Source organism: Falco biarmicus, chromosome 3, assembly GCF_023638135.1.
Source record: "Falco biarmicus isolate bFalBia1 chromosome 3, bFalBia1.pri, whole genome shotgun sequence".
Lineage (NCBI taxonomy): Eukaryota > Metazoa > Chordata > Aves > Falconiformes > Falconidae > Falco > Falco biarmicus.
This window is the reverse complement of record NC_079290.1, coordinates 80,593,340-80,616,314: the sequence shown is the minus strand read 5'-3', so window position 1 is coordinate 80,616,314 and position 22,975 is coordinate 80,593,340. Positions and strand designations below refer to the sequence as shown.

Genomic DNA, 22,975 nt, shown 5'->3' with positions numbered 1-22,975 from the left:
CTGCTACTTAGGCAGGAACGGCGACTCTGTTCATTCAGCACAGCAAGACCAAATGCTCGCAGCACCCTGGGGTTACACGTCCCATTCTGGGCGCAGCCTCACAGGTGGCAAACACCAGCAGGATGCTGGCACACTGATCTCGGTGCCTGGAGAGAACAGCCATGCCCTCACTTCCAAATCTGAAATTATTTGTTTGCTACTGAGAGAGCCAAAGTTGACTGAGTTCAAGGTTCTCCATCCTATTTGGCTGGACATGTATCCAGTAACAAGCACTACAGTACCACTTTGGGCATGCCTCTATTTTTTATCACATTTTGTATATTACACTTTGACACAGGATATTACAGAGGAAGATAATGGCATAGACAGGAGGTGGATTTTCATGGGTAACACATTATCTGTACATATTTATTGTATTATTTCATATATGTGTATATTCCCTTTAATATGAGGGAGGACATAGTAAGGTACAGAGAAGAATACAGTCGTTCTCAAGGCAGCATCTTCAGGAAAGGTTTAGAACCAAACCAAACCAAAACTTCTGCCCATTTCTCTATGAAGATCAGGAAGTTCTCTGATCAAAAGAGCCAACTTTCTCCTCAGTTCCTTCCACCCTGATTTTGTTTGAAAAAAACGGAAGCCTCCTACAATATTATCAAGAAATCTCATTGTGTTCTTTCTCTCAGATATGAGTAACTTTCACTCAAGAGATAGGGTTGCTTATTTTTGTTACTTTTTTTAAATAGAACCTTCAGAAGACTTAAAAAAACTATAAAGGCTCTGGATAGCATTCTGTTATATTTAAGATAACCACTTACCATTCTCAATACATTTTCTTTAGCTTATGATAACTTGCAAATACCTTGTTAAGCAGTTTTTTTAATTAATTCACATACCATAAATTTGGCTCCAGAACTATTATACTTGGTTCATATGTGAAAGGAATTGAGCTCAGTCCTGTGCTTAAAAGCTTAGGAGAGACAGGTCTGCCTGGCATTTTGTTCTTAGCCACATTGTTCTGGAGGCAGATGATGTTTAAGAACATACAGATATCTTCTCATGAAGAAAATAACGAATGCAACTTGACTATAGGCATAGCTCTGTTCACATAGATGAAGTACCTTGAGGAGTCGAAATGCAGTCATCCAGCACGTCCTGCTTTGCTCATCTTCAGCACACAACAACCTCAGTTCCTTCGTTTCATTTCTCACTCTGTTGGGCTATAAAGTATTAAAGGAAGTCAGCTACATTCAGTAGAAAACCTGCCACCACTAACTTTGCTGCAGAGTAAAGGCAGGTACAGTATTAGTCTAAGAACTGGCCAGGAAAAGCTCACACCACCCTGAATTAAAGCTCAGGAGAGGCTGAGAATGCTTTGAAAGAAATAACTTTCTCAGCTGGGTCCAGTAAGACAATGTCAGTGCCTGCTTTGAAATACCCTGCCGTTCTGGCATTTTATAGGAACAAGGTACTTGGGCCATGCTAGAACCAGAATCAAGGCACTTGGGTTGTTTTTGATTTGTTTTGGTTTTTTTTGAATTGTGACAAGTTTTATGAGACCCCATTTTGTTATGAAGAACCTAAGTTTCTGTAACTGAAGGTTACTGAAAGTCTGTGTCCATCAGTTCACCATGTGTCCTGCAGCCGGTGTCTACTCTGAGGCAAACCCATGTTATCTGGCTCTAAATGCAAACCTCTGGTCCACAATAATGGTACAATTAAACCCAGTGAGAGCTTGATCCTTTGTTGCGATATAGTTTTGGTGCTCACTGTCCAGAGAGACTTTGCTATTGAATTACAGTACTTGGAAAAAAATTTTATCTGTGAGGTGAATCAAGGCCGCCTCACAGGCACACCACGCTTCAGCACAGAACTGATCTTGCACAGAAATTTCCCAAGCCAAAGGAGCACCAGATAAAGTGTTAAAAGTGTCACATAAAATGATGGCAAGATTCATAGGACATGCCTGCCAAATGAAAGACGTCCATGAGATCAAGTCCTCGTGACAGAAACGCTTGCAGAGTTTTACATGCTAATCCCATTTAGCTGATGGCTGGTAGAGGAAGGGGGTGACGACTCTGAGCTACCAACACCATCTTGCAATTTGGAAGAACTTAATGAGAAGAATTACCTTTATACAAAATCCATACTCTGCAGGTGCATTGTACAACTTCTTGCCTGCTATCAATGAGAAGATATTGCTGTCTTCTAGGTCCGCCAACAACTGCAAATGTCTTGGCTCCTGGGGAAATACCGCGTTTTATTGTAGGTAAGTGTAAAGATTTTGGAAGATCTTGCTGCAAGCTTTGCAGTCTCTCAAGACCAACCTCCGACAGAGGGCAGGGTATCAACACTGTGATCCTCTCTCGGGCAGCCTGAAGTGGGCAGGCATGTCACCTTTTAAGTGTCAGCCTACTAGCAGAAGTTGCTTTATACAAGAAGCTGAGAAAATATTTATTCAAACACATCCCATTAAAAATGGCATAGCCTATTACATTGCTCCAGAGAAACCTGAAAGTTAGATAACATGAAATATTGTTTAAGGTATCGTTTAAACTAAATTCATGAAACATGCTTGGAGAGCATGATTTCTCTTGCTAACCTTGTTAGCACGACTTAGTAGCCACAACGATCTTGCCTGGCTAGTTTGGTTTCATTATGTAACAATGCCATATAGCTATTTTCATGCATTGAGAGCCTAGGGCTTGATTGTCATTTGATCATGGCTTGCTTATCCTTTTCTATGTGATAAAAAAAGCACTATGTGCAGATATTTAAAAACTAGCAAAAAATACCCACTGTAAAAGCAGAAAATGCTTTCACATGCTAGTACTGTGCAACTTCTTTTTTAATCTTACCTTTGAAGTTCCTTTTGTAGAACAATAAAGTCCTGATCTTCTCAAACACACATACAATTTCTTCCATGATTTCCTACCCAGCTCTTTCACATGCAAGAAACCTTGAATTTCAGGGCAGCTACTGGAGTTTAAAAAGTTCTGTTGGAGAGGAAAATGTAAATGAGGATTATGCCCTATGGATGGATCCTAAAATTGTCACTGTATGTGCAGAACAGAAAAGCAAATGGCAAATCACTTCACTGACTTGGGACAGTTTCACATTATGCTTGAACTGGCCTACATATTTAAACTGATCTACAACTAAAATGGATATTCCTGCTCCTCCCTTTATGTCTACCTAGCTAACTCCTGCCACTGCCACTTTCCTGTTCTCTGTGTCAATACTTCAATCTCCAAAAGGCTAACGTTTTCGCTGTATCCCTATCCTTCTTGCACCTGGCCAGAAGGGACACAAAGCAAGCTTATTAATTCTTAAAATAATATATTGTCACAACCATTTTTGCAACTAGTCTAACTTGGAAACATTAGCCAAAACCTGCAATTTTATCCTGAAGTTTTAGAATGGGAACCGCCTGTTTCAGGATTTCCCACACTGAAGTCTTACATAGCACAGGTACCTGTCCCAAGACAAGAGGTATGGCAGAGTATTTAATTCAGAGTGAAACACAGAGCAGTCAAATAAGTGTCAGCAATTATATTAGACTTCAAGATCCAGAAATACTTAAGTTCTTGACATAACTAGAGGGAACACATATGGAATCATTTGATTTGCGATACATCAAAGGAAAGAAGTATTAACAATGGTTAGGGAATTGAAGGATTGCTCACTTTTTACAATGGGCCAGATTTTTAAATGACAGAGGGCTCGCTCAGTAAGTTAACGCTGAACTAATAAACTGAATAATAGGAAGATAAATGCATAAACCTAGTTGGCCTAGAAGCCTCTGCAATTCTTGAAAGTTGTGTTTTGGTGTTATTTGGTGGACAATGCCCACAGGAAACACCACCAAAAATTAGTGTCCTGTGTCAGAATTCTTAGTTGTGTTAAAACCTAATTTTTTTTTCAAGTCTTCCTTCCCCATCTCACCTAACAGTCAATTTTCTTGCTATTTTTGTTACGAATCCACTTCTCAACTGTGAAAGGAAAAGACCAAGAGGAGAACGTACTCTCTCCATCCAGCTAGATAAACCAAAAGTAAACTACAATGCAAGGGTTTTTGCATATCTGAGCCAGGCTGACATTAGGCCAAACAGATCCCGCTGTTTTTCATGCTACTGTTAAAAGACTAAAAATACTAGCTCTTAAGGCAGTATATGGCACTGTGAGATGATAAAACTTAGTATTATTTCCTATTTCGTGTGTAATTAAAAACAGCGCACTTGCTCATGTTTGTGGTTGCCGCAGATGCAACACACATAATGACTACTAGACCGCAGGAAGCTTACCTTCAAAAAACAGCAACCGTCATTGAAATGATGAAAAACGGTTGTATGTTTTTTAAAAGGAAAGGGGTATTTAATATAAATGCCTTAAGGAAGATTGTTTTTTATGGTTAAACAACAAACCAAGGAGAATGTACCCATCCTCTTTCCTCCACTCTCTCATGCCATTAACCCCTGTGACTTAGTGCTTCTCCAGGATCGTACCTAACTGAGCCTTCCCAGAAGCAAACTCTTGTATCTCACAAGCTTGTAAGGTTTTCCTTCCCCTACTGCTTGAGTTACCCTAGGTTCGAAACTCTTCCATCTTCAAGAACATCCTTCTCTTTTAGGGAGTCCTGCTGGTTGTATTAACAAGCAAACTCAATTCTCCACTTACATGGCAGGAAAAAGGGTCCAAGGTGTGAACACCTCTGTTCCTACCAGTCTGTGGCAATGCCTGTTCGTGAGAGGTTTGGTTCCTGATTGCAGCCTCATTGCATGCTGACTTTCATTTTTAATTCCAGAAATTGTTGGTTTCATTTCCCAGCTGAGAGTGGATGTTAACATTTTAAATTCTTCTCAGTGAACCTGGAGCCAGTATTTAATGGATTTTGAAACTGTCACAAGACAAAATGAGTGCACTGGTTCAAAAGTCAGTGCAAACTTGTTTTATTTAAAAGGAGAGTCAGTGCATGTTTGCAAACATGCAAAATGACAGAAATCAAGCTAAAATCAGCTATTTTTATGTAGACTTTCTTGATACATTTGTGCCTTCTGCTTTATAACTGGCCTGTTATTCGTGGTACTGTCTTCCAGGCATCATGGTCTTACTTCTTAATACAGCACTCTTTTAATAAACCGTTTTAATTTGGCCTTGTGAGTTGACTGTCCCCCATTTGAGAAAACAACTAAAGTGAAAAAGACTACAGGGCTCACATGGGAGTTCTTAAATTGAGAGGTTTAAGCGAATGAATTACTGATCAGAGAGGTAGCCCACTCTTCAGCACCACCCTTGGAGGCCAACAAACTGTGCTACCACCACAGTTCCTTCATGAGCAAGCAAGAAACTGTACAGCAACATCAAAACTTCAGTATAAACTCGATGTACGTGCCACTGCCACGCAGATTACATAGCTCTACCAACACATATGCGTAAGGTACACACCCCTGTAATTTAACTTGGAGAGCTTTAAATGGGATTACTTTGCAAATACTACATATAATTTTCTGTAACTACTTGCGCTTACTTCTTAGGGAATTATTTTTCTATATAAAAGAGCAGCTAGTTGGCTGAACCTTGGAGAAGTTTATCCTTACTGTTAATTCTTGCCAGGCACAAACACGGGATGTAAAAAGCAAACGCAAAACCTCTCACCATCTCAAACCCATTTTCTAATGTACACATGCATTTTTACACTTTCTTCTATGCTATGACGTGGAGTATAAAGGAGTGCTTCTGTTTTGCTTTTTATAAGGTATATTTGTTTTTCTAGAAATGTATCTGCTGAGACCATTTTAGGAACATTAGGTGGCCAACCAGGTACCCACAGAGTGAGATGAGTATTAATGGAACAAATATGTATGAACATAGCTATGAATACATTGTGCTTATAACTTACACCTCAGTGCCACTGGGTAAGATCTTTGCCAGGTATTTTCAACATTAGTCCCATATGCTAATTCACTATACTGGTCTTTCTCCAACCAGCTATTTCCAGACCTTTGAATTCTCCCTTCCTTCCTCTCAACCTCTCCCCTCCAGCTCAAAAACCCTTTTTGTCCATACAGATAATGTACAGTACCTGCAAAAGTTGTGACTGTGGGATACTGCCATTTGTTTGCTGGCACCAGGCAACCATTTGCTCTGGAAAGAAATTCTAAACACAAAAAGAGAAGACAATTGCAAGTCACATTATATTTAAGCACTCTTACATTGGGCAAGTGAAATTTTCTTCCAGTAATTAATTTTTTTAAACTATCACTCTTTAATTAGTTTGGGTACCCCATGACACAGAAAGTAATGCTAGGGCTTTCAAGTGCAGTTGTTGCCTTCCTTCTGCTCATCAGACGCCCATGCAGACAGAATGTGGATTTTTAAAGTATCTGATACACAATATTTCATAAGTGCATTTTCCCATTGCTTCCTCTTCTACTGAGAGCTTTCAGGGACCTCTTAACAGCCTCTACTTTCTAGGAAAGGACAGGATGAATGGTCCTGCAGGTTGGGTGCACAGTGAGTCCTTGCTTACTGCATATTTCTGCCACGAAATTTCTGGGCTTCCCTCTCCATCCAGAAAGGCTGTTCAGTGAACAAACTCCCTGTAACTCCACTTGCCACATGGAAGATGCAGAACAGGAGGAATAACAAGTTTTCTCTACCCTTACAGGAGTAAGCCAGATGCAAATACATTAAAAGAAAACTCAGCAAGGATGCTGCAGGATCTCCAGTATGTACACCTTTATCTTTGACAGCACTCTTTCAATCCACAATACAGTTCTTCAGTGCTGTATCTGTGTGACCCTAAAACCTGCTCAGTCCCTCAGAAGGCTCCAAACAAAGTACCATTTGCAGACCCGAATTATGAGAAAGAGCTCATGTGTGACTGTTGATGCTTTCATTTTGTTGTTCAACAGCCAGGTTATGCTCAGGGCTTGAAACGATTCAGTCTCTCAAGAGAAAAGCCTTTTGCAAAATCTAGCCCTATATATTTGTTTTTCAGGCGAACATAACAGAGCCCAGTGTTTATTCTTATATGGATAGGTCAGCATACATTCCATGAAATGAAACACTAAAAACTGAACAAGGACATGTGCAATAACTAGGCTCTGTGTTGCATGCCCTGCTTCACTGCTAGATTTTAATAATCTCAAAGCAGACATCTACCTCCTTTCCACCACCCCACAAACACAGAAGTAAATATTGTTTCACACACAAACAGGTGCTTCTACAGAGCTTTTCGATGCCAGGCATCCAGTACAATATCTCATTCATACCGAATCTTTGCATGGCAAAGGTCAGACAGTTTTCTCACTGACACTTGATGACTTGACTTCAGATTTATTCCTCCAGTTCCCCTTTTCATTTGCCGTGTTTTAAAATGCCTGCATAATTCAGTACATTGAATTTACTACACGCAGAGATTACATTAAGTCACTTTTGAAGTTTTTAAACATTATTTGAAGCATGAAGACATGCAGAAATGTCTGAAATAAAACAATGACTGATTATAACAAGATGAATCACAACCAAAACATTTCCAGTTTAGAACACTTGTCACTCTTCAGGCAATGTAAATTTCAGGTTTTAGGGCATAAAGACAAGGGCTGAAGAGGAATCACTCTTCTACCAGGTACGCTGCACAACGAATTCTGAAAGCTAACATTTACCAGCCTCTCTTGAATAGAAACAGTGCCATATGGCAACAGCTAATGCAACGGATAGGGAGCCTTCGTATTCTTACACCAAAAGAATGATTTATTCTCTGATTGCAGGAGCCTGGGACTGAATGCCAAGCATTCTTGGTTTTACTCCCATGCTCTGTTATTAATTAAAGTATGCTACATGAAACCAATGTACTAGCTCCTATGATACCAAAATTTCTGTACAACACTCAGATGTTCATAGGCTATCAGATGGGAAGATCAAGATTACAAACACTCTGGGTACAGAAATGTTTCATACAGTAAGTCGAGGCACAGCCTCTGAAACAAGCACTAGCAGATGACAAATGTACGTGCAAGCACACATGCGAGGATGCAGCAACTGTGCATTAGCTTCTATGAGGAAAGAAATGAATTTATCATCCACAGTAACTTCAGCGATCAGTTTTCATGTGACCTCATTAATCTTTTTTCTTCTGGCACCACAAATGCCTGACTGACCCAAAATCTGTTCTCACCTAAACCACCTCTGGATTATCCTTCTTCAGCTGTCTAGATGGGTCACAGAAACTGACACTGGTTCATGTAAACAGCCTGTTCCTACTTGCTTAGATAAAATGTGAAAAAAACATCCCCAAATAAGCAGTTACACTGCAAACAGATCAAAAGATCATACAAATCCAGGAATAAGTATAGCTATGACATACAATGCTTTTCAAGCGTAGATATACATGAGGACATTAGAGAGGGTAAGTTACTATGATCAGTAAAGAAGGCAGAGCACACAAGTAAAACACAGCCATAGGTGAGGCACTGTTTAACACACATAATGATAAACTGGAAATACTTTGTATGTAGTAAGTGCAACACCAGAGGTTTGGGTTTTTTAATTATTATTGTCAGAAGTTAAAATGTTTGGATACTGCACGCTATGTGATCAATTTGCTTCAAATCAAGTGACTTTGAAGATAATGAGTAAATTACACTTCTGATTGTTTTTCTTACACAAACAAACATTTCCCTGTCATGGTCACTCTCTAACAATCACCATTTTGAAGCAAGTGTATTTGGTAACTTGAAAACACTTGAGGTTTTTAGGCTGGGAGGAAAGTACAAGGAATTTAAACATTGATTAAAATTTCACTGGAAAGAACTCTCCTAGTCAGTTGCTTTTTTAAATAATGTTTAAAGAGATAACAGCACCCAGCAATGTTATCGCAATCCATCCCCCTCTCTGTCATGTAAGCAACTAAATAATAATAAGACTCACCATGGGATTTTTGAAAAATTCGTATTTTGCGTAATTCTTCCTGAACAAAAATTTACTTTCACTTCCCATTGTGGACTCGACTTGAACTATGAGCTCATGATCTTCCAAGCACCTCTCTGTGGAAAAAGAAGATGACGTTAACACACAGCCAACCAGCAGAAACAGCAAGACCAACTTCCAAAGAACAGCAGTAAAACAACCCAGCGTAATTCCACTACATTTTAAGAAGTTAGCAAAACATACTGCAGTTTTCAAACCATACTGCCATGAGGCATTTAAATGTACTAGGGTGTTAAGTATTACAAAGTTTAACATTACATGACAGTGCTCTTCACAGATTTCTTACATCAGGGCTTCATTAGCACAGACTTCTGAGAAAGGGAACAAGATATTTTGGTGTGCAGCAGCTTAAATCATACACACAAACCTCTCCTTTTGGTGCTAGCTGTATGCTGTGGAACTGGCAAGGTAGAAAGTTTTAAGGGGAAAAAAGCTGTAGAAAGGCCACCGTTAGGTCTTGAACTATCACAGAAATACAGTGTCCTATTTGATCACACTCTATAAACCCAGTTCATTTCAAGGTGAACTTCAGGCCTTTATTGTAGATGCTAGACAATGGGGTTTATTATGAAAGAGGTCACAGGATCTACTTTACAGGAATACTGACAGAGACGAATGTTTTGTACACATAACAGGGTAATTTTCTGCTCTAGATTTGGTTACAAGGTAACTCCCCATAACCACCACTTCTCTGGTCAAAAGAATGGCACATCAAAGCACACACAGATAGCTTTAACAAATCCAATTCACCGAAAGCATTAAGTAACTCTAAAGAAGGCAACTGGGTTAAGTGCGGCACTACTTAATGAACTCATTATCTTGGCAAATCTTCACAAGTTTCTGAGAGAATATTTAGGTATTTTTCAAAAATATTAGTAGTCAGTACTTTCATCCCTTATATAACAGCAAATATAAAAATGAGGTCAAACAAAAAATAACTTCCGCAAAGCTCTATCCAAAATGCGTGTGACTTCCTGGTCAAAGAAGTTTGGAGAGTCCCTACCCCACTCTGTGTTCCTGCATCCTTACACTCCCACGGTTAGAAATGTCAGACTGCTGCCCAAGTTCTCTTGGGGTGTTTTCAGGACAGAAAGCAAGCAGTCACTGGCATCTCAAAAAGCAGCAAGCACCTGAATGTCAGTTGGATTATTCTTAGCAGATTAATGTAAATTCTTTGATTGAAAACATAACCTATCTCTGAATGGTCCTACTGTCTTCTTCACCTGCATTTAGATCGTCAGCCATCACCAGCTCACTGATGACTTCAACATTTACCGTGTGCTTGCAATGTCCTGCCTTGCCACAGGTTTTGTTTCAAGGGGTTAACGCTGAAGATGTTCCATACTGGGCTGCTCTCAAAGAAAGAGCCGCTTTCTTAGTCTTAGTACACTAGTCGTAACAACACTTTTAAAGGGTAGTTCTTCAACTAAGGTATGCAGCCACACTGCTGTTGGTAGCAGTTAATTAAGGACATTTTGCACCACCTGAGCATTCATCACCTACACCTCTGTTTTATCTAGGGGTTTCACAGGTGAAGTTTCAGGTATCATCACTGATCTATTGCTGCTGTCCTGGTTTTAGGCAACCAGTTAAGTCAAATCTCCTCCACACTGTGATGAAGATGATGGGCCTATGAGGGTGAAGGGCCTTTCTGGTTGTTTTTTTTTTTTAAATTATGCTTCCTTCAGAAAACATTTAATTATGTTGGAATGAATCTTCATCACAGTACGAACCCTGAAAGACCTCGTTACTGCCTCCTTATGTCTCTGCACAAAGTTGTGGTCCTCAGTGTCCTAACACACTGAAGATTGCTCACTTAAGGGCAGGGACAAGCCATGTCCTGTTCACTCTGTCCTGCGGGAACACAGTATAGATGAACATTTGTCAATTTGGTTTGCATTCTGACTGTTAGTTTGTGTAAATACACCCGGTAACTGTTTCGTAAGATGTTTTAGGCAACAGACCTAGATGCATTTCTTTGCTAATTCGAGACCTTTTTGAGATTCTGTGGGGATACTCGTGTTGATTTAATGTTTACATTTTCATTTTGATGGTGAAAGCCATCCTGAAGAAAAGATACGGCATTTCATAGCACCTGCATGTAAAAAGGAAGCTAGACCTGGTCAGTTTGCTACTACTTCACAGAAGTTGTACACTTGGGAGGTCCTTGGTAATCTGCACTTGGTTTGTAGAAATGGGATGAACTGCCACTTGACACACCAGCAATTCAACCTCAGCCCTGCTTTGAGCTTCCCACTACAATACTAGAAGCACAGTTGTCTGTCTATTAAGTTCAATAGGTCTGTCTGTCTTCAAGTGGCATCGCTGCTGAAGTGACTAGAAATGCCTCCTTTTAGTTTATCTGATAGGCTCAACTCAGTCTCCTCTACACACTTCCTAGAAGAACAGACTTTCTTTTCATTTCTTCCCCCTGCCCCCTCCACCCCCAAATTGCCCTGTATTATTATCTGAACTTCTACAGAACTGCAGAAATTATACCAGATGGGAAAAGGAACTAGATTCTACCACGAGCAACTCACAGGCATGGCCCAAAATTCCCAATTAGAGAATTACTACAAATGACATGTGGACCAAAGTGTGACACAGCCTTCCCTGTTTTTGTAATTTAGCAAGTGCTGTGTTTAACTGCTTCACTTTTAATTCGATCAGATTAAGACAAATAAAATTCAATGCACATGTAAGCAAGAAAATCTACGTACAAAACTATGCAGCAGTTCTTCTTTCTAACCCTACATATATTTCAGAGCCCTACTACTTTTCTTTCCTACTTCAACTATATTAAGTAAGATGTACAGTCAATTCTGGAGCTGGAAAAATGAGGTTTGTAGGTCGAGATTCTTTCAGTGTCCAGACACATACTGTCATGACCGTCTGTCTTCATCATTATTTCTGTTAATGCCCAATAGAGATACCTCAGTCCCAGTCCTAAATTGATGATAGTTAAGCATGGAGTAGCACATAGGGAGAATGCCACATTTGATGAACAGGTTAGCTGTATTGCTAGATGCAAATGAAATAATGGGACCAATTTGAGTTTTACAGACTGCTTAAGTCTTGACCATAAAGTGTTTTATACACTAGCGGTGCAATGCAGCAGGAACCATTTCCACATGTCAAATCTAAGCAAGTCTGATGGTAAATTGCCACACCACTGCCTCCAGTGAACACAAATACTCTGTGCCATCCAAAAGCTGTCTGAAGTTATTTGGAAGCACACGTGTTATTTGGAATACAATTGGCTATGCGTGCAAAGTAAGCAGTACAGTGAGGTGAAGGTTTCTTAAAAACTGGGACCTAAAAGATCACCACAGTGACAATATGCAGCTGGCTTCAAAACTTTGCTCTTGTCCTCAGTCTGCCCAATAGTATAAAGATGAACTGGTTCTGCAAACTGAGCTCTTTTGGAAAGCGGTATTAGGCAAGACTAGTGGGGGAAAAAAAAGATAGTGAACTTAATGAACGAACTCGCCTCTTTTGGTGGGCTTCAAGATTAACACCTATGGCATCAAGTCAGCAAGGATGTCTTGAGTAAGAAATAACGTCTTCTGGAAACACAATTCTCACTGCTCTTAAACTGTATTTCTTTCCACACTGCTAAGTATCTCTTCACTGTTGTTTCATACTTATACTAGCAATCTTATTTCTAGGGGGAGAAATATGGAACATCAGACACCTGATAATAACTTCATCTAAGGTGAAGACAGATTAATACCTTGAACTGACAGTCTCTGAAATACAGGGAAACATTTAAACTAGTGAGAAGCTAGAAAGAAGCAGCCGTATAACAAAAAATTCAACTTGCAACCAAAGCTGGGTGGACAGATGAAAGTTGGCATTTAAACTGTATTATGTCACAGTGTATACTTTGGTCTCCAAATACAAGAAACTGGATGCTGCTGTCTCCCGTTAAAAGAACACTTCTACTCCCTTTTCTGTCTTCATCCCTGCAAGGATGTGAATTCTGTATCGTTACATCTATTCTGATGCTTTCTCCTTTGTTCACTTTACACCCTCAAAGGCTGCACTACTTTTCACACAAATCTGCTTCATGGCCTAAGGAGGACAGCCCTGGAGCAGTCCCTGTGGAACGAAGTTCGGTGGCTGCTGAAGCCCCAACCCGCACACCCAGTTTCTCTGGGACAGCCAGGGCCCCACTTTGTGCTTCACTGTGAAACAGAGGTCCAAGGCAAGCAGGTCCCCACGTATATAAATGCAGCCCGGTAAGTATCTTGCTCTTTTCCCATCATTGTTAATTACCAAGTTATTTGTGTGTAAACAGAAGCTTTTGATTTCCTAATCAGCCTCCTGCCCGATTCATTCAGAGATGTCACACACCAGAGTTTGACAGCACAATTAGTCACCATGGAAGCTATTGTGATGTCACAAACACTGAATTGTGGCATCATTGAATGAATCTGGCAGGAGAAGGATGTTGGTTACAAAGGAGAAGGCTTCTGTTTACACAATACCTTGGTAATCAGCAATGATGGGAAAGAGAATATAGAAAAAAAGAGAGCCTGGTAGTTTAATGAGCATTGATAAAACTGAAAATTTGTAAAGGTTTCTAGAAGCGCACATGTGGCATATTAAGCTACAGAGATAAAGATTCTGTAATTTATACCTTAATTCTTCACCTCGGCCTAAGTGCTCAGAACTGCAAGTGTATCACAGACACAGACAAATGAGTGTTTCATGTTCATTTTTTCAGACATTTCTATGTTAGGAGAGACACCCAATAAAACAATTAAATAAGCAGGATATCATATGGTTGGTGGGTTTTTTTTCTTGAGTGCTGTTCTGTAGAGCAGTGAATTTATCTGCGTTAAACAGTATTGGTTTAGGGTGTCACCTCTCCAGCAATTCTTTTCCTTTTTTTATTTGTAAGGGTTCTGAATTACATTTTTAGACATAGAAAACCTCTGTTAGCTACAGATAGCATTCACAATTCCAGTGCTGGTGATCACAGCTTATGATTTGTCTTCCTCTATTTTCTAGAAAAAAATTCCTTGTGAAGTGTATCGACTAATACTCCAAATGCTACACTTTCTAAAGCGCTATTGTATGCTACGTACAATTATAGTTAGTGTTATCTGAGCAATATGCAGTTGCAAGCTGCACATAATCAGCAACTAATCAGTGCCACAAAATAACAGGAAAAGCAAGACTGAATAACATGAGATCCTTTCAGGTACTGTAATTAAACCAATTCACAGTGTTATTTAATTCCCCACAGTTCTTTCTCTTGTGCCTTCTTGAAACTGTAACCATGACACCTTAATTTCAATCAGGTGGAGGAGCTGCTGCCTGGAGAGCAGATGCCACTGCTGGTCCAGAAATTGCCCCTGGATTTGCAGGTGCTGCCACCATTTTTTCCCTGCCTGAAGTCAAGTTTACCCAACCCCCTCCCCCACCTCAGCATGTCTAGCTTTCATAAGCATTACTGTAGGTATGCAAAGCTGAGTCTGTCCACCCAGGTCTCCCAGCTGGTGATGAGCTGAGCTGTTTCACAGGACTGGTACTCTAAGGATCAAGCTTAATTTGCCTAAGCTGTTTATTTGCAATAGCTTCAGACACAGCAAGGTAGCAACAGAGCGCTAGCGTGAAGATTAGACAATTATTTTTCTTTTTTATAATAAAACCCCAAAGGATGGGAAGTAAGAGAAGGACTTAAAATGGCTTAAACGCTTAACACATCAAATTGTAATACAAAAAAAGCATGTATGTGACTTCAGCTGATTGTACAAATAAAAGCAGTGGAAAGAAAACGTTCCGGCTGGAAGCACATTAACAGGAATCACACATATTTTATGTTCCCAGGTAACCATGCCACCCCTTTGACCATTCCCTACCTAATCCTAGGTGAGGGTGATGCTCCACTAGAGTCCAGCTGTTATCATCCACACAATGACTTTTGTAAACGAGCAGCTGACAGAGGTCCCTGGCTGTCATGTCTGCTAGAATCTCGACCACTTTGCTTGTTCCATCTTCACTAAAGACTTTTACATCCTGCAACATAAAGGGTACACTTACAGATCAACAGCTCCGAACACGGGCAAACCACACAGCTACCGTGAAAAGCATCCTCTTGGTGTGAGGGTTCCAAGCACCTTGGCAGCCAGGACAAATGACATGGATGATTCACTTAATAACACTTTCTCTTGATGCCTTCTTGCCCTATTTCCCCTCCCCCCTCCCCAACACCTCCCTGCACTGAACAAAGATTCTGCAGGGTTAATATGACCACATACACAGAAAAAGTGAGACAGCAGGTTCTGTATAAAGCTGTGTAAGGTAAGCAAACATGAAACAGTATCGAGAGAGTACTTCAGCAACAGTGGGCGAGAGAAATTACATCCAGTCAAACGCACAGAATTTTCTCTACGATCCCATCGGAGGCCTCCGAACATTTACAGAGGAGCAGGCCAAGACCCTGAAGATTAAAAATGGCTCTCTTGTTCCCCACTAACTTTTGATTGTTTCACTCAGGGAAGTCCCACTTGCACTTCACCGGCGGATCAATTAGCTAGCACAGTCCACGCATTTCTCTCCCTGCCCCGACTTCTCTTTTGATCCGAGCTCGAAAGTAGTTCAAAACCGAACATGCATACGCTGCACATCCTAAATATTAATGGAGATGAGAGAACAAGTCAGGAACCTTCTCCCCACCTCCTGAATTATACAGATGCTTTCCTCTTTGCATTGTTCTGCTCAAGCGAGAGACACTTGCTGCAAAATTATTTCTCTGGGTGAACGTGCGGGTCCAAGATTTACATCAACTCCGTGTTTAAAATGCTCCGCATCCCAGCAAGAGCAGGCAAATCTAACAAAAAAACTGGGGGGTAATTTGATACGGAAAAATCTTACCTCAACGGCACGTAAAAGGCAGCAGTCGGAAGAACAAGATGGCATTTTAAATAGAGATTGCCTCTTGAGAGAGTTTGTTCTCTGCCTCCACCGACCCTTTGTAGCCTGCGGCTGGGCGCCCGGGGTGCCGGCGGTGTCCGCGGGTGGCGGTACCGTACCTGTCACGTAGCCCCTGCTATGGGGACTGTTTCTGGGGAGGGAAACAACTCTGCCAGAGCTCCACTCAAAGGGTTACACGCAATCTTTGCGGTAGTGAATCAAACCACACGGTGTAGACCAATCCTAGCCCTCCCTCCGACTGATGTAATCATTTCCCACACACTATCAGACTTCCAAATTATTCCCGCCCCCCCCACCCCCCCCAAAAAAAAAAGAAATTACAAAGGAAATTTGTTTTTATGACCACCCACGGGCGTCTGAGACCCCTCCGGCAGCGCCGAAGTTGGCGGGCGGGGGGAGCCGCAGCCCGGGCGGCGGAGGCACGCGTGGTGCCCGGCGCCGAGCCCGCCCGCGGCCCGGCCCGCCCGCGCTGATGTCATCCGCTGCAACTTAAGCACTTGAACTTCTCCGCCGCCGCTCCCGCCCCGCCGCCGGCTCCGCTCGGGCCCGACGGGCGCGGGACGCGCTGCTCCGCGGCCGGGCGCGGCGGGCCGGGGCGAGGGGGCGGCGGCACCGCACGGCCGGAGCCCGCCGGCCGCCGCCTCCCTCCCCCCGCTCCCCCGGCTACGTACTAACCGAAGCCCGGCGAGGGAGGAGTTAAAGCCTCATCTAGCCCAAGTGACTCAAAGCCGCGCGTTCAGGAAACGGCTCCATCTGACAGCGGGGATGAGCCAGCTCTTTCAGAAGTCGGCTCCGGGGGAGAGCAGGGGGAATCCCGGTTGCTGTAGCCCCGGGGAAGGTATGCGTGCCGCACAGCGCTGCAGCCGCGCTCCCGCTCCTGCCAGCGCTTCGCCGAGCCGCAGGCGTGCTCGCACACACCGGGGGGTGGGGGTGCCTCCGCTTTTTGTCCTGCGGGCAAGTCCGCGCCCCGTCACCACCACCCGTGGCAGCGCACCCCCCGCCAGCGCCCGCGGGACGGCGGCAGCGCCCCGCGCACCCGCCCGCAGCGATCGCACCCGCCCGCAACAGGGCAGCGCAGCTCCCGCGCTCCCGCTCCGGCCGTGCAGGCACACCGGCGGGGCAGCGCTCGGCACGACACAAAGCTGCTGGTTTGTTTGTTTCGCGTTTAGTGGGGAATGAACGGGGAGGGGGTAACACCCGCTCACAATTTTTTTTTCCTTCTACTTTTTATCGCAAAAGATTAGGAAGGAGCGACACAGCCAAAGAGGGGTGGTGAAAGAATTCCTTCCTACTTTCGGCGCGCTCTTGGTGCACCGAACTCCGCTTTCTGTATTGAAGCTAAACTCTCTGGGATGGGCTTCCTGCCTCGGGAACCATCCCGGTGACATCACCCGCTCACGCAGGAGCACCGGGCGGCGCAGCCCTGCGCCCTGCCCCAGCCCCCGCAGGGCAGCCTGCGCCAGCCACGCCAGCGCAACCCGCACTTCTACAACACCTGCGGCACATGAAACCTTTTCCTTCCCTGCGGTTTTTCTGGGAACAAGGCAGCGATGTAGCACAGGCTGCGCCTGACCCTTGCCTCTGCCAAGTCGCAGAAGAGGGGGAAAGCCGTTCTGCTGCGGGTGCCTCTCAAGCCCTTGCAGGTAGGACAGAGCTGTAAGACAATCACCATGCTTTTCCCTGCCCCTAGGCACATAAAGAATTGATGGAGCATGGCCACTGGAAGAACGCTGCAGCTTCTTCTACACTCATGCATGCGACGCTCCCTCGCTATATAGCGAAGGGACCGCAGGTATGTGTCCCACCCCCCGCTCCTTGCCCAGAGTATGAGCCGATGCCAGCCACCCCAAACTACAACGGCACCTCAAGGCAGGTGCAGAACACAGGACGGCTGCGGCTCTGCGTGCCGCTCTGCGGGAAGATGGCACACCGCGTTCCCTGCTCCCCTGGCCAGGCCCTGTGGGCAGAACCCCGCTACTCCCACAGCACAGGAGCCACCTTAGGCACATACGCTCATCTGCCGGGATGGTTTTATCGATGCTTTTGACAGCCCGGGGCCTGGAGTGCAGTGGGTGGGCAGCGTGAAGGCAGAAACAAGTTAACTTCACTGACTATTAATAGTGCTGTGTTTGATATCAAGGACAGCGCAAGGCCTCGTGTCGCCACTGACATCATGGATATAAAAGACTGCATCAGGAGGGGATGTCATGGCCTGAGCTGAACCATGCCAGAGAGGGTAGGAGAGGCAGAAGTGAGATGAAAACCCGTGCCTCTGCGGAGGCAGGAGTGCGATGGTCCCCAGAGGCTTACATGAAAGGTAAGGGGATTTTATGCCCCCACACAACACTGTAGAGCACGATGTACAACCGCAAATACGAAACCAGCTCGATGACAAAGATTCAGCTCAAACTTTCTGACAGCTCCTGGGACAAAAGAGGCAGATAATACTGTATCACAGAGGGAACTAAACTTAAAGCCAATTGGTCAAATCCAATCCTTTCACATTTCATTTTTTTTTTTCCCCAAATCATCATCTCCTACTTCACGATATTAAAGGCTCCCTATTCAAACTTCTCCCACCAAAAACACTGCTTCATTTGCAAAATTAATTTGGGGCTTATTATCTACAAAGGAAAATGAAGCAGAGTTCATTCTGAATAAAATACTCCAATAATAAAAAGACTTAGCCTGAAGAGAGGTTCAGAAAGTTAGACACTTTTGCCCTGCATCGCTGGAGAAATGCAGTGAAATGCAACAGCAGACTGCCTGCAACAGTGATTTACAAAAGGCCCTAATTACGTCAGCAGCACAAGGCACCTTCTATTCAAAATTAAGGTTAAGAATGCTAAGCCAACCAGAGCACTATATTGGCTGAACATTCAGTGCTTTACAGTGCAAAGGAGCAGATAACAGACTGCACCATTGTTCTGGGAAGGATTCTTCCCCCAAGCTTTCTTTTTGGTGTTTTTTTTCCTCTTAGTTTTTTTTTTTCTTTTTTGAAAGGCAGAAAGACTTAAAAATTAAAAATTTAAAAGCACATTAATATTCATCAGTTCAGTGGTTTCATATAATGGGTCGCGTATCTTGAGTACCCTCATGGCTGTTTCATCTTCCAGCCTCAGTTCCTCAACTTCACTGCAGTATTTTGTGTGCATCAAGTAAGGCAAACATTATTAGGAATGAGGACAAAAAGAACCCTAGTTGTGTCATGTTCACATTACTTCTCCACTTTTCTATTTGTGCTATTTTTTTCCTTTTTCTGCAAAAACTCCTCTATGACTATACAAAATTACCATTCAAATTCATGCTTTTAAATGATGTTATGCTGAAAATCTTCAGCATCAAATGGATCCAGATTTGTACTCTACAGCCTGAAATTAATCACAGTGTAATTTGTATCACTGCAAACCAACCTTTGTTTTCCTGGATTATGACTTCAAACTAAGTAGAAGGAGAGAGTACTAGTTATCAGAAGGCCCTCTGACTGAAATCTAATACATAAAAAGTTCCAGTACACTAGTTCTTCAAGAGTTGCCCTTTATAGGAGATGAAGATCAGAGACATCACAGAAAGCCATTAAAATACACTGAAGAGTCATTACCAAGAGCTGCACAAACTGAAAATCAGTCCAGCAAGTTTTGACTTTCATCCCCTGATTTCACTCAAGATTGTTCAAGACATGAGAACTGTACCATCAGTGAGGTACACAGAAAGAAAACTCAACTGAAACACATGTACCTTGTGCAAGCAGGAGCAATTTATTGCAAACAGCGCCTACGTAGCAGGCAGGTACTTGCTGTTTTCTGAAACCCTGTTTTGACGAGATCGTTCTTCCAAAAGCTTTCTATACACAAAGCTCATGGGCTCACAAGAGCAGAGTCAGAGTCACTAGAGGAATGGGGAAGCTTTCAGTTAGGATCAGTCCAACTCAAAGCTGCTGAAGACTCAAGCTCTGCATGCAGGTTACCCTTGAACTGCCATTTGCCTAGGTGAAGAGGTAACAAAAAAGGTTTTGCTTCCTAAACTAGCAAACGTTTGATAAAGAAAAGCCTCTAAGCATGCTCTCTGCACACCTGACAGGCAAGCAACCTGGTCAACCACATCTACACACTGGAACACCAGCCAGTTCCCAATTACTTGCCCAGCTCCATTAACACAGCTTTGTAAGACATGGGAATTTCAAGTGCTGCAATAAAATAAATATGTAGGTTAACCCTATGGCTCTTTTTGCCTCCTCTGTTGCTCACCTCATACAAGAAAAAAGCTCTTCAGAAAAAACAACAGCAGTAACAGCAATACATTGCAGATAGGACCACTTATATACAAGGCATCAGATAGCATTTCTTTACAAAAGAAAAACAACTCTGAGTTATTTGATCATTGTTTCCCCCCCCTACATATAAACACAAAACCTTAGTAAACGCTGAGGTTAAGGTTCTCATAGCAACATGAACTCTCTCCTCTGGCATATACTATATTTAGGTACACATTTAAAAGCCTATGAACAACAAAGGAGAACAACTGCTAGAAGATCAAGATCAGCCTTTGACTTTCATATTCAGAACAGCAATCTTCAAAAAGAAGAGGCAGGGGGAACTTCAGCTGGCCACGTTACAAAACCCTGATTCTGTCCCTCTTTGCTGGGCTGCTAAATTTTAAACCCATTTCCAAGAGGCAAAGAAGTAACTCAACTTGAAGGGGAATCAGTATTATCATATGTTCAGTGGTCATCAAACACCAATAAGGAGGTCACGAACTCTGTGAGGTCATACCAGCAAGATGGGCTTTGGGAGTCCCAGTGGTGTGGGCAGAGAAGGGCAGGGCAGGACTGGGTTTAGTGCCGGGTTCAAGTCAGCGTCTCTATTTGGAGGGTCAGCACTTCCAAACCTGTCACGTACAAATGCCCAGGCCCACGTTCACCCCAGGTAATTTTAGAGTTAAATTCCTTCTGAAGCTAAGGGAGAGAGATGGGGTAACTTAAGATCTAAAGCACATGACAAAGGCATTTGTGTCTCTTTGCAAGCTGCAGAGGGAATCTAGGTTCTTGAGGCTGGACTTCAGCTGGATGCTGTAAGCTCTAGTGGCTGAATTTAGGCCGAGGTGACTAATCAAGCAAACATGTCTCTGCACTATTGGCATAAATACTGCTGTGGTTTAACCCCAGCTGGCAGCTAAACCCCACACAGCCGCTTGCTCACCCCTGCCCCGGTGGGACAGGGGACAGAGTCAAAGAGTGGAAATGACAAAACCTGTGGGTTGTTAATAAGTGAAGCAAACGCCATGCATGCAAGCAAAGCAAAGCAAGGAATTCATTCACCACTTCCCATGGGCAGGCAGGTGCTCAGCCATCCCCAGGACAGCAGGGCTCCAGCACTCATAACGGTTACTCGGGAAGCCAAATGCCAAAACTCTGAAAACCCTCTCTTCCTTCTTCTCCCACCAGTTTTTATTTGCTGAGCGTGACACCATATGGTACGGAATATCCCTTTGGTCAGGCGGGGTCAGCTGTCCCGGCTGTGTCCCCTCCCAGCTTCTCATGCCCCCCCAGCCTGCTCGCTGGTGGGTGGGTGGGGAGCAGAAAGGGCCTTGGTTCTGTGTGAGCTGCTCAGAAGTAATGAAAACGTCCATGAATTATCAACACTGTTTCCAGCACAAATCCAAAACACAGCCCCTTACTAGGTACTGTGAAGAAAATTAACTCTACCCCAGCCATACCCAGCATAATTACATACTGCAATTGTCAACATTTGAGATTAAAAAAAATAAGCAAAAAGTGTGATGTTGCTGATACACAAAGCACATTTAAAGGAACATATACAACAAGCACATCTGGGGTACTATTAAAGTTAAAACCCCAAATATTGTAAAAACAAGCCAAAGCTTTTCCTCCTCTCATACAAAACTAGGTGTGAAAAAAGCTATTTGTTATGGAGACAATGAGTATAGGCGTCTATACTCATTATCTGTTTCTATCTTCTCAAGTACTAATGCCCTCTGTACAGGAAATCTCAGCTGTTACATACAAAGGTGTGAACTGTGCAATGTACTTTTAAGAAAAGACTGTACAGAGCACGTTTTCAAGATATAACCTCTGCCTGCATGAACAAAAGATTTATTCCAACATGTGCTCACATTTAAAGGCTGAAAGTTTGGAAACTTAAGTTGCTACCCTGTAATTTCCATATTTTATAAATAAATAGCAGAATGCAGTTTTAACTGATACATACTTACAAACAGACAACACACAGATTTTATGACAGCTCTTTCCCACTTCGGTTTAATGCTCATGTGGTCAGATAAATCATTTGACCCGTTGAACATTTTCATGTCTTCCCACTCAATTCCTCATTTGCCCCTCATTTTCAGGTAAAAGAAAGGAGAAAGACCAATTTTCAATCCTTTGAAGAATAACAATAGGCCTTTACGAATTTTGCTGAAGCTTCTGGCTATTTGCAGGATGCTGGAAGAGAGGAAGAAAGCTTGAGAAGCAGTTTGGATAGGCTTTGACGAAGTGCCAGTCCACATCACTGGGAAGGCAGCCCAGTAACATCCAGCCCACCCAGTCCCCAGTCTGGGGGTCCAGCCTCTTCCTGTGGTCACAGCACTGACAGCTTATATTTTCCTCTTCACCTGCATCCTCCCCCACCCAGCATTTCCCATTAGTTTTGATTATGTCTGTAAATGAGCCCCCTTCCCCCCACACAGCTCCTCCCAACAGCAATTGCTTTTCATGCAAAAATCCTTTCTAGTTTCAAGATCCTTTATGTATGGAAAAAAAAGATAGTAACAGGCACTGTTACACTGCTTTGATTATGTAATAAAAGACATTAAGTGATGTTGCTGGCATTAACCTTTATCTTTCATATATTTTATTGTGCAATTTAATCCCTAGATAGTTTGCAATCTTCCTCAGCTGTGCTTACAGAATGTGTTATTTATTTTCTGAATCTGCTACAAGAGAAAGGTTTAGTAGAAAAGTTCTTTCAAACACAATTTAAGTCACTAACAACCCTAGCAAGGGTAATACAAAGAAAAACCA

The 22,975-nt window shown here is 42.8% G+C and overlaps 1 protein-coding gene and 1 long non-coding RNA gene across 6 annotated transcripts in view; one reads left to right on the top strand and one right to left on the bottom strand.

The window, feature by feature from the left end:
• The window catches only part of GRB10 (growth factor receptor bound protein 10), a 149,711-nt gene that overhangs the window by 11,086 nt on the left and 115,650 nt on the right, over positions 1–22,975 (bottom strand). For all 5 annotated transcript variants that reach the window (XR_008820535.1, XM_056330146.1, XM_056330143.1 and 2 more), the window contains exons 6-11: positions 14,862–15,018; positions 8,932–9,047; positions 6,083–6,157; positions 2,859–2,996; positions 2,132–2,242; positions 1,122–1,220 (exon numbers count right to left, since the gene is read on the bottom strand). Coding sequence is in view for 4 of the 5 variants with exons in the window: in XM_056330146.1 (XP_056186121.1) it covers positions 1,122–1,220; positions 2,132–2,242; positions 2,859–2,996; positions 6,083–6,157; positions 8,932–9,047; positions 14,862–15,018 (696 nt within the window). In the remaining variant the exon portion in view is untranslated. The remainder of the gene's footprint in view (positions 1–1,121; positions 1,221–2,131; positions 2,243–2,858; positions 2,997–6,082; positions 6,158–8,931; positions 9,048–14,861; positions 15,019–22,975) is intronic.
• Positions 16,030–20,154, top strand: LOC130145416 (uncharacterized). The gene is made up of 2 exons (XR_008820536.1): positions 16,030–16,774; positions 17,176–20,154. It is a non-coding gene; the product is annotated as an uncharacterized LOC130145416 (long non-coding RNA).